Source organism: Panthera leo, chromosome A1 (genome assembly GCF_018350215.1).
Source record: "Panthera leo isolate Ple1 chromosome A1, P.leo_Ple1_pat1.1, whole genome shotgun sequence".
NCBI classification, from domain to species: Eukaryota; Metazoa; Chordata; class Mammalia; order Carnivora; family Felidae; genus Panthera; species Panthera leo.
In genome coordinates this window covers 83,108,316-83,126,335 of record NC_056679.1, presented here as the reverse complement: position 1 = coordinate 83,126,335, position 18,020 = coordinate 83,108,316, and the positions used below count along the sequence as shown (strand labels likewise).

General features: G+C 39.0%; 1 protein-coding gene across 3 annotated transcripts in view; it reads right to left on the bottom strand.

The window, feature by feature from the left end:
• Window positions 1-18,020, bottom strand: part of LOC122215596 (ankyrin repeat domain-containing protein 26-like) — a 140,040-nt gene that overhangs the window by 114,098 nt on the left and 7,922 nt on the right. For 2 of the 3 annotated variants that reach the window (XM_042931063.1, XM_042931074.1), the window contains exons 4-6: window positions 13,767-13,873; window positions 9,708-9,778; window positions 2,843-2,879 (exon numbers count right to left, since the gene is read on the bottom strand). In XM_042931063.1, the coding sequence (XP_042786997.1) occupies window positions 2,843-2,879; window positions 9,708-9,778; window positions 13,767-13,873 (215 nt within the window). The remainder of the gene's footprint in view (window positions 1-2,842; window positions 2,880-9,707; window positions 9,779-13,766; window positions 13,874-18,020) is intronic. The other variant, XM_042931084.1, reaches the window with a different exon arrangement.

Genomic DNA, 18,020 nt, shown 5'->3' with positions numbered 1-18,020 from the left:
TGTCTTGAAGTGTAGCCATTCTGACAGGTGTGACGTGGTATCTCGTTGTACTTTGGGGAGCATCTTTTCATGTGTCTGTTGACCATCTGTATGTTGTCTTTGGAAAAGTGTCTGGTGATGTCTACTGCTCATTTGTAAACTGGGCTTTTTTGGAGGGGGGTGATGTTGACATGTATCAATTTTTTAGACATTGTGGATACTAACCCTTTACTGGATTTGCAAAACATTTCCAAATTTGTTCTCCCATTCCAGAGGTTGCCTTTCAGTTTTGACGGTTTCCTTCCCTGTGCAAAAGCTTCGTAGGTTGGTATAGTCCCCATTCTTTATTCTTGCTTTATTTCCCTTGGCTCAAGAGGCATAACTAGTAAAATGTTGCTACAGCCAAAGTCAGAGAAATGAGGGCCTGTGCTCTCTTCAAGGATTCTTTTTTGTTTGTTTGTTTGTTTGTTTTTTGTTTTTTATGGTTTCAGGACTCACACTTAGGTTTTTAATTCATTTTGAGTTTCTTTGTGTGTACGGTACAGAAATTGGTCCAGGTTCATTCTTTGGCATGTGACTTGTCCAGTTTTCCCAACACCATTTGGTGAAGAGACTGCCTTTTCCGCACTGGATAGTCTTTCCTGTTTGTGGAAGATGAGCTGACCATACACTGGTGGATTTATGTCTGGGTTTGCGGTTCTAGTCCACTGAGCTAGGAGGCTATTTTGTACGCCAGTACCCACCATACTGTTTGGATTACTACAGCTTTGGAATACAACTTGAAAGCTGAGATTGCAATACCTCCAGTTTTCCTCTTTTGCAATACTGCTTTGGCCATTCAAGGTCTTTTGTGGTTCTATACAACGTTTAGGATTGTTTGTCTAGCTCTGTGACAAATGCTGTTGGTATGTTGACAGGGATTGCATGACATCTGTAGATGGCTTTGGGTAGTGTAGACACTTTAAAAATATGTATTCTTCCCATCTGTGAGCATCGGATGTCTTTCTCTTTCTTTCCGTCACCTTCAATTTCTTTCATCAGTGTTTTACGGTTTCCAGAGTACAGGTCTTTCACAATTTGGACCCTGTTTTAAAAAAGCTTTCAGTTCTCTATTTTGCCTCCACCTCTGCTAACCTGTGAAATCTCCAGGAAAGACCCAGTCTGAGTTTCCATAACCAAATGTGACAGGCAGGGAATGCTCTGAAATGGTTCAAAATTAAATGTATAAACGTTACCACAATGACTTCTCACCTCACATCTGTCAGAATGGCTCAGTTTCAACACACAGGAAACAACAAGGGTTGCTCAGGGTGTGGAGAAAAAACAACCCTTGTGCACCGGTCATGGGATGTAAATTGGTATCGCCACGGTGAAAGCCAGTATGGAGGGGCCTCAACAAATTAAAAACACAGATACCATAGGATCCGGTGATTCCAGTACTGGGTATTTGATTTCTATTATTAAAATATTTGTCTGCAAGATGAAGACAAAAAACAAAGAAAGAAATGAAAGAAAAAAGAAGGAAAAGAACCCGATTTTAAATCTCATTTCTGTGACTTATCATATCCAACTAGGTCACTTCAATTTCTTTTCAGTTTCAAACTGTCCATGTAAGCAACCATTCGGCACGGAGGTTAAACAGAGTTTGAATTACCAGAGGGTATTTTGATGAATTAATCTCTGAGGTTCCCTAAATCTTGAGACTCTAAGTACTTAGATTTGGCCTCTGGAAAAATGGAGAGTCCTTAGCTGGCAGAAGGGGAAATATTAATGGAAAAAAAAAAGAAATACCAAGAAACCCAGAGAAGAAAGTAAAAAGGCAAAAATACGGTACAGAAACGTCATGGGGAAAAAATCTCCCAAAAAAAGAAAAAGCTTCCTAGAACTAGTCAAGGGTACTAGCCCAAAGGGAAACCAGACTGGGAACTTAGGCAACAGAGAATTCTCGAAATATCCTAGCAATATCCTTGAGATAGAGACTGAATTTAATTAACGTAACATGGTCTACAACTAGATACCCTTCCCTTACGGAAAACTCATTTGTCTCAAGAAGAGGAGCTATCACCACATGTAAGGAGCTGCCTGACGACATCTTGCTTATTATGTAAAAGCTGTGACACCATGGCCATAGCTGACATCCACCCTAAAATCTCGGATGGTAAAAACAAGGGACTAGTTACCACTGCCTAATTATTTTGTTAGCACTAGTGCTCAAATACATATGGGCAAATGCTTGCGCTAACCTGGTTTCTTAAGAAAACACTAAATTAGAGTTCCGACATGATTAGCTTTGACATTCTGAGTTGATCTGCCCTAGGATCTGTATCTTCATCTCAGTGCTGCTGAGGAACCAGAGAATGGATGTGGAAGCTACACAGGCTGACGGGCAAGCCCCTCAGCTACCCATTAACTATGGAATCAGGGTCGAGTCATCAACCTCCCTGAACCACAGTTGCCAAACTAATAAAAAGTAGGCTACAACAACACAGCTATTTTGCAAAGCTATGCAATGCCTGTATAACTTAAGAGATGTTATGCATAGGATATAATGTCTTGTCTAGGGTAGAACACGCAACAACTGCTTTTGTTCTCTGCATTCCCTTAGGAAACACATAATTTTCAGTTCATTCATTTCACTTCCTTTCCTTTCATTGTCCATTTCATTTCATTTCGTTCCTTTATACATTGAGAGTGAGTGCACACAGAAATCGGGAAAGATATCCCAAGGAGGCTGTCAGCGCAAAACCCGACGTGGGGCTTGAACTCACAAACCTGAGTTGAAATCAAGAGTCACAATCTTAACCGACTGAGCCACCCACGTGCCCCGACGAATGTCATTTTTACAAATCCATAAAAACCCTACCTGGTTATAGAGTCTTCCTCAGCCTTCTCATCTGATCCTAAAGAAGAAAGCAAAATACATGTTAAATCAACAATCGAAAAATAGAGGAAATTACAAGTGTACGGCTTATGATTTGTTAAAAAGTATTGCTTTGGGACCACACCTGGAAACCACACTACACTGAATGGTAATTATACCCTTCGTAGGCTTAAAGCACTAAGAAATCTTACTTTCTCCTCTATATTGACCAAAAGCAAGAATGGGTTTTATCGGAATTTGACACCTACAGGTGAACTGATGTTTACAATGGCCATCACTGACCAACTCTATGACAATGGAGGAAACTGGCATCGTTAGGAGAATGATTATCACAAGCTGACAATTTCAAACTGCAACTAGCATGATTTTTCTGGACTTCCACTCCTAGAGAAGTTAAAAGAGAGTTTTTTTTTATTTTGCTGTAACACAGCAGAACTTCCCCCAGCCATTTAGTAGAGACTGTTCAGTTTTAGGATGAAACAACACCTCACAAATGTGCTCCATAGCTATTGTACCTTGCAGCATGGCCAAATCATAGCAAACAGACTCTCCCTGGCCTTATTTCCAATGGCAAGGTAAGTAGGAAGAATTTGGCATTCCAATTTGATAAAGTTCTAACTTCTCGAGACTGTCTCCTTCCATTGCTAGAGAGTCTATCTAGACCCACTGAACATCACAGAGGATGATCCCAATGTTAGTGCTATGTAGTGGCTCATGATGTCATTTTCCTCAACCCTCCCCATTAGGTGACACACATCTAGAGAAATCATGCTTTTTTTCATGGAAGGCATATGTCATCAGATCCTCTACTGATGAGCAACAAAACAAAACAAAGGGCAAAGAATATCTTGAATGCCTACATTCAATTAGTGGGGAATTTTAATTTTCTAAACATTCAACGATATCCACTGTATGATTGTTACTATATGACACTCTGGAAAGAGCAAGACTATGGAGGTAAGGGTTGGGGTGAATGTAGGGAAAAAGGGGCACAGCCCAGAGGACGATTTTTTAAAAAATTTTTTAACACTTATTTATTTTAGAGACAGAACATGAATGGGGGGAGGGTCAGAGAGAGAGGGAGACACATAATCGGAAGCAGGCTCCAGGCTCCGATCTGTCATTCCAGAGCTTGACGCGGGTCTCGAACTCGTGAACCACGAGATCATGACCTGAGCCGAAGTCGGACACTTAACCGACTGAGCCACCCAGGCGCCCAAGCACAGAGGACTTTTAAGGCAGTGAAACTCTTTTCACACGATTCGACAAAGGTGGATTCACATCATTACACATTTGTTAAAACTCATAGAACGTATAACACCAAGGCTGAACACTAATGCAAATTAGAGACTTTGCCTGAACATGATGAGTTAGTGTCCATATAAAATGCACCACTCTTGTCAGGGTGCCTGGGTGGCTCAATTGGTTCAGCGTCCATGTCTGGATCTGAGCTCAGGTCATGATCTCACAGTTCATGGGATCAAGTCCTGCATCAGGCTCTGTGCTGACAGCACAGGATTCTTTCCCCCCTCTCCCTCTGCCCCTTGGCTGCTCACACGCATACATGCTCTGTCACTCAAAACTAAACAAAAGAACTGAAAAAAAATTACTACTAAAAACGGACCACTGTCGTGCAAGATGTTAACAGCAGGGGAGGCTAGGCGTGTATGGGTGCATGGTATGGTATATGGAGACTCTCTGTGCTTTCTATTATATTTTGCTGTGAACTTAAAACTGCTGAAAAAATAAGGCTCATTAAATGTAAAAAACAATAAAACAAAGTACAACAACCAAACACGGTATCCACTGAAGCTACTCTTAGCATATATTAACCATGATACAGTCACCTTGAACATTAAGATAGAGATCAAAGTAACACAATAGGGGTAATGTCTCCCATATGGAAGTATATGAAAATACATAAAGCAAAATACAAAAATGCAAGTTATTTGTGTACTTAGGCAAGAAAACAATTGATGAATATGACCAAATATAACTATAAACAGGGATTCAGCACTATATGAATCAAACCTGGGTTTTCCTTATAATTGAGATTTTATTCTAATTTTAAATCAAAAATCATTATGCTGATCATATCTAAGAATCATAATGAAAGCTTAATCACATAAAAAAAGATGATAATGACCTAATATTGCCCTAGTCTTTTTTGTACAAATACCTACTTCATATGGATGATGAAACTGAAACCGTACCATGTTAACCATCATATTACTTGCTATTAAAATAAAATTTTAAGACACCACCAAAAATGAATTGAGGGCTGTAATTCCTATGCAGAAAAGGTTTCATCCAGCAGGCCAAAGATGGCTACCCACAGAATATCCTACTTGAATGACTGGCCCTTGGTTATTCCCTGGGATCTTGGATTTAAGGAAGGTTTCCACCATTCCCTAGCTTGGTAAGAGAAGCTCACTGTGCCTAAGTGTTGGTAAAATCAGTGTGTGTAAGGCCATACACTTGATTTCTTTTTGGAAACCTGGAATTTTGGGACATGCTAAGGAGAAGATGCCTATATGATTAGCATTTGACCTCGGGCACTGAGTATCCATAAGCCTCGTACTGGCAGACAACATTTCACTTGTGCTGTCCTAATTTGATGCTGGAGGAATTAAGCACATCCTGCTAACTCCATAAAGATAGGATTACTAGAAGCCTGTGCTTGGTTTACTCTGGACTTCACCCCATGCACCTTTTCTCTGTGCTGAGTGGCCTTTCTAGCCTGTCCCCATAACAAACCATAGGCAACAACTATATGCTGAGTCCTGTGAGATCTTCCAGTGGATAATCAAATCTGGGTGTCGTTGTGGTGCCTCTATCACAACTGCATTATATGAAATTTTTATTATTTGGGTTGATGTCATACACGTGGTTACAGTCAGAAGGTTATGTCACAGAATACCTTTCCTGGAATCTCTTTTTCTTGGTATTTGCCTGGAAAATTCCTACATTCCTATATATCCTTTTGAAGAAAGGTTTAAAAGGAATAGATTAAATCATGATGTCACAAAGTGTGAAACAAGCAACCATCCTAATTTACTCAGAAAAAAAAAAAAAGAGAGAGAGAGAGAATCCTGGTGGTTGCCGCTATGTTCTACCATATACAAGTTCCTCTCAAATATGAAAAATCAGTTAATTTTTCCAACTAACTAGGACTTAGTTCATTTCTGGCAGATAGGAATCAAAAGAAGTAACAGGGATTGTTCTAGAAAAAACAGAACTATCAGACCCAGTATAAAAACATACTACTGATTATAGTTTTTTGTTTGTTTCTTCTCCTTAATTTCTTAGAAAATTAAAAATATAGTACACCTATTAAAGGCAGTCATTGCAAAAATAATAAAAAATTCATAATTACTGTGTCCTCATTCCTGCTGCTCTCCTCTGTTCATCTGATAAAGTCCTACACATTTTTCATGTCCAATTTAAATGCTGGCACACAACCTGGAAATTTCTGAGTCTTCTGAGAGTTCTCTCTCACCCCCTAACTTTTCATATTCAGGAATCACAAATTCGTATTAACTATACTGTTTCGGTCTCTGCTTTATCTTTTCCCTGCCCGTGCCCTGGTCAAACATGAGTTCTTAACTGATTATTTTCGCAGGGAAAAAAAAAAGCCACCAAATATTATTGTTATTTCTTAAATGAATAAAAAAAATAAGCAAAACAAATGAGAAAGACACAAGGCCCTGAAAAAAAAATTAATGGAATAAATTGAACCCCCTGACGTTTTCAATCTACACAGCTGAAAGTTTCATAATGGACTAATACTAGGCTAAGAAAACAAGAGCTTCCTTTGCCTCCCAGTCTCTTTATGTGGTTTCCTATAACCTATCCTCCATATGAGGGTTCAGCAAGCTACGGCCACAGGCCAAATCCTACCTGCCATCTGGTTCTGTAAATAATGTTTTATTGGGGCATAGCCCCATGTCTTCACTTACATATTGCTATAGCTGCTTTCACGCTACAAGGGCAGAGCTGAGAAACCACATCACCTAAAATATTCACTGGCTCTTTAGGAAAAAGGCTTGGTGATCTGTATTTTATGCCATAACCAGAGTGTCATAACTCAAATCTAATCTTATTAGTCTTCTGCTTCAAATTCTCCAAAATCTCTGCATCAAATACTGCTGGCTCCCTCCCTAAGAACCATTCCATATTCTTCATTCTTGCTAGAGAATCACAACTTTATTTGGATATTTATTGTCTCCATACACAGAGAAGGTGGCCTCACCCTGGCTTCAAAAAGAGAAAGGATTATTCTAAGCTAATCACAGTACCTGATTTACCAGGGACCAGTTTAGGAATGAGTATGTGATGTAACCTAGTCTTTAAAATGTTAGAGGAAGTCTACTGCAAGCCTCTTCCTAGTGAAAAGAAACACCTAAAGAAAAGCAGTCCTTCCCACCCACTGGATGTTGTATGTGAGAATATGATACCTGGAGCTGTTGCTAATTAGCCACCACGGAAAGGAGAAATAAAAATACCACCAACTCCAAAACTGAACAAGAGACGACTGGGATGCTGATGACATCACTGAACCATCAAAACATTTCTGGTTCCTACTGTTTTAGTCACTGTTAGAAGTCACCTATTATTTGCCGCTAAAAGCATCCTACCAAAGAAATTTCCCAAGGCCTATCGGGTAAGATCTACTCCTTTCTATAGCACTAACAAACTTCCATAAGCTTGTCTTACATAGATATTCACCTCATTCCCAACCATTGCCATAGCACAGTTTTTCTACCAGCAAAACCCAGCTGCTCATAAATCCTGCTAAGTTCACTTGTACACCTTCGCCTCTGCACTGCTGTGTACTCCGCCAAACACGTAATCGTGATAGTTTACAAACATTGTCAAACATACAAATGTTGGTCCTTCTGCCTCTCTACCTGGCAAACTGAACTCCTCACTCTGCATGCTTACCATAGATTCTACCCAGTCCTTGAAAACTCGGATTCCTCACTGGGAACTTACGGTAACTGGAACAAATGCCAATACAAAATAACAATGATAATTATAAGCTCTATGAGACTCTGGCACCTAGTAAGCACTAAATAGAGTAAATAATACAAATGGCAGTGGTAACAACAACTCCTGGGGTGCAGAGACTGGTTTTTGCATGTTTGTATTCTACAACAATAGGATAACACTTAGTAGCTAACAGGCACTTAAGAGTTACTTGTGAAGTGAACAAATGGACATGAATAAAAATGATTCCTTTGAAAATTATTTTTAAAAACCACAGAAACTTTTCTGTTTCAAAAACCGCAGGGACAACTCTATTCTGTTATGAGCAGCTTAATGATCAAAACGCTGTCTGTTCTATCTTTGCCTTCCCTGTAACTTCCAAAACTAACCTACAGAAGTTCTTTGGTAACAGTCTGCCAAGTTAAAGCTTTCTTCCTACTTTTCAGATTGTACAGTGCACTAGGTGCCACAACTAGGGAGCAACAGTAGCATTTGTGTGTGTGTGTGTGTGTGATTGTGAAACATCTTTGTGCTGTTATTATAATTTCTGGAGCCCAAGTTGCCCTATTTGAATACTTATAAAGATAAAATTTTGACTAATGGCAACAGAGTATCTTATTCTAACAAAATTACAGTGTCATGACAATTCTCCAACAAACAGAAGAAAACATTGTTCTAATGAAGTCAACATATCTCATTCTGGATTTGTTGTTGTTGTTGTTGTTGTTGTTTTTAAATGTTTATTTTTTTGAGAGATACAGAGCATGCATGTACAGGGGAGGGGCAGAGAGAGAAGGAAAAGGGAAAATGCCACACAGGCTCTGAGCTGTCAGCAAACAGCCTGACAGAGAAGTCTGACACAGGACTCCAACTCACCAACTGTGAGATGATGATGACCTGAGCTGAAATCAAGAGTTGGACACTTAACTGACGCAGCCACCCAAGCGCCCCTCTCATTCTGTCTTGATTTATGAGGAGTGAAGTTGATAATGGTGAGACCTTGTTGATATAATATGTGAAATAACCTATGCCTCTCAACAAGGCATTGCTTTTCTTCGGTACTCCTGGAAGCTATCTGTAAAAAACAATCTCATTGGCAGTACTGCACACTAGCTAAGATTTGCAGTTCTTATTATTTGCCATTTGTTTATGGTACCAGGAAAGTACTGTAGAATTCCCAGTTTTAGGGCTGGTTCATTTTTTAATGAGACAAATCACTAGGTAACAATATTTACTAAATATAATCCATTTGTAAACATTTTATAAAAGATCCATTTTTATAACAAGTGCAATTTGTTATAATATGTTTATGGAGGAAACATAAAACGTACTAACTTAACAATATTTTTTTCCTCTGGGCACCTGGATGGCTCAGTTGGTGAAGCATCTGACCTTGGCTCAGGTCGTGATCTCGCAGCTCACGAGTTTGAGCCCCACATTGGGCTCTCTGCTGTCAGTGGTGGAGCCTGCTTTGGATCCTCTGTCTACCTTCCTCTGTCCCTCTCCTGCTCGCTCGCTCTCTCTCTCTCTCTCTCTCTCTCAAAATTAAATAAACAGTTAACAAAGCATTTTCGTATTTATTACACAAAGATGTCACATGGTATTTTAGGGGTCATGACTAAAATAATGAATTTCTTTTCAGATAATACTGCCTCATATTTTCAATTACCTACAGTTAACTTCATAAATAATTCTGAACATTAGACTATAAAGAAAGAAATTAAGAAAGAAAAAATATATACATGCAATTTACACATTGGTGTTCTTTTCTTCATTGTTCTTTCATTATCAAAACACCCTTACTCTGACTTTACTTATGTTAGGACCACCAAGAGCAATTCACTATGTAAAGTCTTACCAGGATTGCTGTTTTGCAAAGAATTTTTAAGCATGATTTCTTCTTTATGTCGGCAAATTATTTCGTAATTGCTATGTTTAAAAAAGGATGATAAATAATATTACTATCTTAATGCTGATATGAAAAACATTTACCAAATAAATCAAATCCTTAGAGTATTTCAAATAATATCAGAGCAAATATAAAAACTTTAATTGCCCCATATACTTCAAATTTGTACGTTCTAGAAGCTTTTCATTAACTCTGTACTTAAGAAAAAAACAGGAAGATGAACCAGTCATGAATTGAGGGCATTCTAGCTTAGTAAATTAGAACTAGCTTGCCAGGGGCACCTGGGTAGTTAAGCATCCAACTTTAGCTCAGGTCATGATCTCATGGTTTATGGCTTTGAGCCCCACGTCAGGCTCTGTGCTGATAGCGCAGAGCCTGGAGCCTGCTTCGGATTCTGTGTCTCCCTCTCTCTCTGCAACCACCCCCCACCCCAGCTCGTACTCCGTCTCCCTCTATCAAAAGTAAATACACATCAAATAGAAATGAGAATAATTAGAATTCACGTGCCAGAATGGAAAGTGTTTGGAACCCAGAAGTCCCAGCTCTATAACCTATAGCTATTTGTTCTTGGAGAAGCCACTTCTCTTTGGCTCAAAATCTCCCTCTATAAAACAAGGTAAATTACTGCCTTATTTTACAAGGTTGATAAGAGGATTTAATGAGATATGATACCCAAAACATGGCCTCTCAGGCCATGGCCTCTTAGGTGATGCTCATTACTCTGGGAAGGGCAAGATGAGACCTTCCATGACTTCAGAAAAGATGCTCCACAGGATTTAAAGTGGTGGTCCAGGGGCACCTGGGTGGCTCAGTCCGTTGGGCATCCAACTCTTGATCTCAGCTTGGGTCTTGATCTCAGGCTCGTGAGTTCCAGCCCCATGTTGGACTCCACGCTGGGCATGGAGCCTACTTAAAAATAAGGCAGGGGTACAGATCTGCTAACAAAGGAGAAAGGGAAGTCCGATCTCTTCCTGCAGCATCATTTGAACCTCTCTGACAGTTTAGAATGATCCCAGCTAACATCTTCTGGCAAAAAAACAAAACAAAAAAAAAAAAAAGACAAACAAGATCCTCAAAGGGTAACCCATAAGGAAAGTCTAGGCTAAGATATGAGTTCCACATAAGGTCTTTGAGTGTGGAGGGACAGGGGTGTATGGCGAAAGCCAGGAGGCCCAGCTGCCCCAACAGGGTGCTGGTGCTTTGGGATAGCTGCTGAGCATATGTGCATGTGCAGTGAACAAAGAAACTTTATAGCTTTGAAATCTAAGTGTGGAACACCATGAAGACTGAAAACCCTGGATCAGCAAGGGAATCCTGGGAGTAAAGGTCAATCACGACCTGACTGCAGCACCAGTTTCAACAGCAATGCCGCAGCAACAGAATCAAAGGAAACTGTAGAATGATCAGGATGTCCTTTTTTTCCCCTCCAAATGACTTGTGAAAGAGGACTGTCTCTTTGGTCTTAGGGTGCTCCTTAGGTTCTTGGAAAATTCAAGGGACAGAGTACAGGAGATAGCCCTCAAAGGAAAGTAGAGGGTCTTCTACAAAACTGAACATTTCAAGACCCAAGTTACTAGTTAGAAAACACAGAGATGTAGCATTATTTGTGTCCCATGCAGAGGGGTTATACTTGAAATGAAATGGATAAGGTTAGGATCCTGGAGGATAAAGGTCTCAAAAGTCCTGAGATAAAGAATTCTGCACACATTCCTACTTCCAACTAGTCTAGTCCTTTGCTTGATTTCTGGCTAATGTTGTGGACTAACCGACTGCCATTCCAAAACTGCCTGACCAAACTACGAAACCCCATCTGTTACATACAAAGTTAACAGTTAAATTATTTTAAACCTCAGTTTAGTAATAACTAGCATTTTAATACAAACACTTACAGATTAAAACCCTTAATATAAACATATTCATCTGCAGCCCATCCATATACATCTTGAGGAAAGGGGTCAATACCTTGCTGAAGAAGAAGCCTGACTACATTTGTTGAGTCATAATTTACAGAAAGCATGAAGGCTGTTCTAAAATAACAGGAATAACTTCACTCTTAGGAATTTAGAGTTATTTAAACAGCTAATTTGATATACTTTATCAGGTTAATATCTAGCCTATCTGTTCAGAATCGACCATTTACATGTTTCAGTGTTCATCTGTGTAAATGATCTCCAAGACTAAAATGAAGGGACAAAAAGGAAGCTTCTTGTCCCACTTGGGTAATGTATTATAGAGTTGCTAATTTAAAGTCGTTTGATAAACAAGAAACTATGCTAGGTCACTTATCTGAATAGGTAAAGATTTAAAAAAAACTAATTCCCCACGTCTTCCTTAATCTGATACAGTGCACTTCAAAGCCATCTAGAGGTCAAGTAAGTATTAAAAACTATCTGCAGGCTTAAAATGATAATATTTTAATGCGAATGCTAACAAAATAGGCATAATTATAGTTAACGATGCTGATAAGCATATGGTAGGCACTAAATTAAATGCTATGTATATAAAATATTATTTACGCACACCCACCCTTGAAGGATATATTATTATCCTCCTTTTCATATCAGGAAACATATTTAGTGATGATACGTAACACTCCCAAGGTCACAACACCTAGCCAGTAGGAAAGCTATGAATCAACCTAGTCTTGTGTGAATCTAAAGCACATCTCTTCCTTCTTTATCACCCACCTATAACTTATCCTCATTAAAGGAAAAGTCTATACAGTTAAAGTTATCTTTCATCTTTCTACTCCTACCAATTGAAAATAAAATAAAAAATACATATACTGGACATGAAAAAGGATAAAACCTGATGAGACTTGGTAAGAGTAGTTAATCATCATTAGAGATCACCTAACGACATCAGTATTACTCAAAAAAGAAAAAAAAAGCAATTTAAAGAAAAGTGTCATCCAAAAGACACAAAAACTCCTATTTATGTTTAATATGCATCTTTTTTTTTTAACATTTATTTGCTTTTGAGAGACAGAGCTCAAGCAAGGGAGAGGGAGAGAGAGCGGGATACACAGAATCCAAAGCAGCTCCAGGCTCCGAGCTGTCAGCACAGAGCCCGGCGTGGGGCTCGAACCCACGAACCATGACATCATGACCACAGCCAATGTCATAGACTTAAGCAACTGAGACACCCAGGCACCCCAATATACATCTTTGAAGGAAAATGTATATGAAGTAGAAACTATTTTTTTTTTTTAGTTTATTTACGATTTATTTTGAGAAAGAGAGAGAGTGCACATGAGAGTGTGGGCAAGGGGCAGAGACAGAGAGAGAGAGAGAGACAGAGACAGAGAGAGAGAGAGAGAGAGAGACAGAGAGAGAGAGAGAGATTGAGAATCCGAAGCAGGCTCTGCACTGTCAGCACAGAGCCTGATGTGGGGTTCAACCCACGAACCATGAGATGATCACCTGAGCCAAAGTCGGATGCTTAACCAACTGAGCCACACAGGTGCCTCTATGAAGTAGAAGTTTAAAAAATACCATAAAAGGTTTAAGAAGGCCAATATTGTGCCCTTAAGTAAATTAAGAGCTGAGAGTCCACCCTTTATAAAACTAAAATGAAATCCCTTTAGTTAACACAAAATCACGTGGCAGAAAAACAAACTAACAAACAAACAAACAAACAAAAAAACATTGCAGGAGCAACTGGGTGACTCAGTTGGTTAAGCATCAGACTCTTGACCTCAGCTCGGGTCTTGATCTCAGAGTCATGAGTTCAGGCCCAGTGTTGGACTCCACGCCGAACATGGAACCTACTTAAAAATAAACACTGCAAATGACATGAGTCAACATCATCAAGGAATATGAATTCTGCTATACCCTGTTCTTCATGTTGCCCAGTCAGAATAATTGCTTTCTACCTAACTGGTGATGTGCTGACATTTTTCACTATATAATTACAAATTAATCTTCTTCTTCTGAAGTTAATCTTCCTGACTTGAATAATTATTACCACTCTAGAACCATACTAAGGTTTAAAAGAAAACTACTGCACCTTTTTAATTTATCCTCTGCATGTGTATTTGCTGCCTTTTCTACCAGAACTTCCACTATTTGCTGTTTGTTTTCATTTACAGCAACTAGAAGTGGTGTGATGTTATCCTGTAAAAAAGCAAAAACAAATGAGAATTTACAAAATTACACCTTTCCATATGGAATTTTAAAACATACAAAAGATCCTCTAAACTGAAACATATAATACAAAAAGTAAATAAAAATGGCCTCTTCCTTCCCACCACTGTGCTTTCACCTGCTGCTGCTTCTCTTTAAAATAGCCCTCCTCCACGGGGGCACCTGGGTGGCTCAGTTGGTTAAGTGACCAACTGCAGCTGAGGTCATGAGCTCAGGGTTTGTGAGTTCTATCCCTGCATTGTGCTCTATGCTGGCAGCGCACAGCCTGGAGCCTGTTCCAGATTCTCTCTCTCTCTCTCTCTCTCTCTCTCTCTCTCTCTGCCCTCGCTCTCTCTCTCTCTCTCTCTCAAAAAGAAATACACATTAAAAATTGTTTTTAATAAAATAGCCCTTCTCCACCTCCTTCAACAGATTATATGAAGTCATTCTCCCAAACTCACTTCAAACACTCACTGGTTCCAAGATCGTTGCTTCTATCACAGTACTTATCATGGTATACTGTAGTTATTGTTCCCTATCTAAACCAAGAGCTTCTTGAGAGCAGGGGCTATTTCTTATCTCTATATCTCCAAACTCCAAAACACAGCAGTATATGCTTTAAGTACTTTTACTGAATTAATAACCTAAATGATGGTCTCTGGACTAGTGTTTCTTAAATTACCTTCCAAAGAATACCTACTTTGCCAGAAGGTAAGTACTATGTCCCATTGGAAAGATTTCATGATCATCTATGTTTGAGAAATATTATAAAACTGCATTATATGTCTGGCATTACAGAAATCCATTTAAATCTGCTCAGTCCCCATTTGACAATCCTTTTTGTGGCAAACATTCACATTTGAGGAATCAGAGTTTCAGGGATATAGTTTGGAGAGCTTTCCGATAAAGGTGAAGCTTTTCCCCAAGTTATACAAACTTGCTTGTCTTCTGTCAGCGGTATCAGGATCCACTGACATCCGAGATGTCAACATAAGGCATCGCTGCTCCAAATGGGTCACTAAGGACATGGGCTCAGAACTCCAAGAGTTAAGCTTCAAATGAACTTTGATTACTTAATATTAAATAGCCCATGGGCTTTCTCCTATTATAAAATGCTAAATTTTTATCTTAACTGTTGGGAAGCTCCATATGAAATTTTATTGTCAATTATAATAATCCTGGGACCCTAATACGTATCTACTTCTAAAAAAATCTGTTTGTATTCTAGTTGTATTCCAGTTTCCACTGGAATAGCTACTTACTTTATATTTTAGGCAAACTATAAATCGGAAATAAAAATATAATGGCTTATCAATAAAAACTCAAACACTGATTTATACAGATCATTTTTAGCATAATGAAAGTGACTACATTATTTGCATTTTTAGGGAACAATGCTGAGGAGAAAGAGAATATTGTCTGCAATGGGCATAACCTATTCAACTGTAACCATGATTAATCTAATACGGTTTGCAAATATTCCAATAGGAATACGATTATTCAAATTTTGTTTCTTTTAATGTTTATTTATTTTTGACAGAGAGAGACAGAGCATGAGCAGGCGAGGGGCAGAGAGAGAGGGAGACACAGAATCCGAAGCAGGCTACAGTCTCTGAGCTGTCAGCACAGAGCCCCACACGGGGCTCAAACTCACAGACAGCGAGATCATGACCTGAGCCGAAGTCGGACGCTCAACCGACTGAGCCACCCAGGCGCCCCAGGAATACGATTATTTATAGTACACAGAAGGAAAAAGTGTCTTGTTTTCAAACTAACTTATGGGGCACCTGAGTGGCTCAGTCAGTTAAAAGGCCGACTTCGGTTCAGGTCATGATGTCATGGTTTGTGAGTTCAAGCCCTGCATTGGGCTCTATGCTGACAGCTCAGCCTGGAGCCTGCTTGGGATTCTGTGTCTCCCTTTCTCTCTGCCCCTCCCCCACTCATGCACGTGCTCTCTCTCCTTGAAAAATCAATAAACATTAAAAAATGAATAGAATACAAAAACAACTTAGAAAGTCTAACTTGGAAAATTCAATCCTATTCCGAAGACACTAACATAAAATACAAAATATATATTATAAATTAATATGGATTGCCTTGAAAACCTTGAAATCTTTATCAAAATAGACCATAAAACAGAGGCGCCTGGGTAGCTCAGTCAGTTAAGCATCTGACTCTTGACTTTGGCTCAAGTCATGGTCTCATGATTCATGAGTTCAAACCCAGTGCCTCCTAGGGATTCTCTCTCTCTTTCTCAAAATTAACTTTAAAAAAAATTACCAAGGTTTCTTTGTGTCCAAAAGAGATCTGATTAACACAGTCTAATATATATATATATATATATATATATATATATGTATATATATATATATAAACATATATATAAATATACATATATATATAAACATATATACGTATATACATATGTATACGTATATACATATGTATATACGTATATATGTATATTTATATATATATACATATATATGTATATATGTGTGTGTATAAATATGTGTGTGTGTATGTGTGTATATCACACAAATATATGATATATATGTGTATATATATATATACACACACACATATTATATATATATATATACACACACACACACACATATGATATATATATATATATATATATATATATATATATATATATAATAAAACAGTAATTGTAAACGCATTGCTTATGAAAGCAAAGTAGGTGACTCGAGTAAGTGAAGAACCTAAGTGGGGACAGTAGCAAACTGGAGACACACATACCTCATATAAAAAGGTCAGCCGCTGAAATGCATACCAAACAGTAGTATGGGCTCAAAGTTCCAGGTATGATTCTATAAGAAGTGTCTGAAATCCAGATTTCTGCATGAGTGTCATAATTTTAAATGTTGACTCAATTTATGGAGGAAACGAAACACATCCAGGGGCCAAATTTAGTCAATAGCCCACGGGTATTTTGGTTGTGCATAAAGCAAATATTTGTATGTAAATCTTTCCTGAAGTATCAGTATCACGTTTTAGCAAAAACTTAGGCCCCAACATGTAATAAAAATTGCTATTAAGACTCATAAGAGGGTAGGGGGGCCTGGGTGGCTCAGTCGGTTGAGCGTCCGACTTTGGCTCAGGTCACGATCTTGCGGTCCATGATTTCGAGCCCCGCGTCAGGCTCTGGGCTGATGGCTCAGAGCCTGGAGCCTGCTTTCACTTCTGTGTCTCCCTCTCTCTCTGCCCCTCCCCTGTTCATGCTCTGTCTCTCTCTGTCTCAAAAATAAATAAATGTTAAAAAAAAATTAAAAAAGAAAAAAAACAAGAAAAAAAAAAGACTCATAAGAGGGGAGCCTGGGTGGCTTAGTCAGTTGAGCATCTGACGCTTGACTTCAGCTCAGGTCATGATCCCAGAGTTGTGGGACTGAGTCCTGCATCAAGCTTGGCACTGAGCTTGGAGCCTGCTTGAGGTTCTCCCTCTCTCCCTCTGCCCTTCTCCCCCACTCACACTCTCTCTGTCTAAAAGAATCACAACAAAAAGACTCGTAACACCCACTTTAAGAATTTTTCCAATGCTTCTTAAAACCGCAATCTATCTGTGTTTAATTCTCCCAGACTGTTAATCAAATAGACAAATTAGTTCACAACTATGCTGAAACTAAATTATGAAAACAATTCTCAACTGTATTGTCACTAACTACATTCCCATGTTTAAAACTACCATTTGGATTATGCCAGGGCTATATGAATTTAACAGACATCATAAGACAGTCGGTCACATAGCTTCAACTAATAAAGAAGATTGAAGATTTTCTCCTATTGCAATCAGGAAAACACTGCTTGTGATAACCAAATGGCTATGAAAAAGAGAGAGAGAGAGAGAGAGAGAGAGAGCAAGCGTGAGCGAGTGGGGGAGGGGCAGGGAGAGAGATTCTCATGTGTCTCTGCACCATCAGTGCAGAGCCCAATGTGGGGCTCGAACTCACAAACCATGAGATCACAACCTGAGTGGAAGTCAGACGCTTAATCAACCGAAAAACCTGGGTACCCCTGCATTCAGTAGTTAGCTTTTTTAAATTTTTTTTAAATGTCCACTTTTTGTGGAAGAGAGAGAAAGAGCACGAGCAGGGGAGGGGCAAAAAGAGAGGGA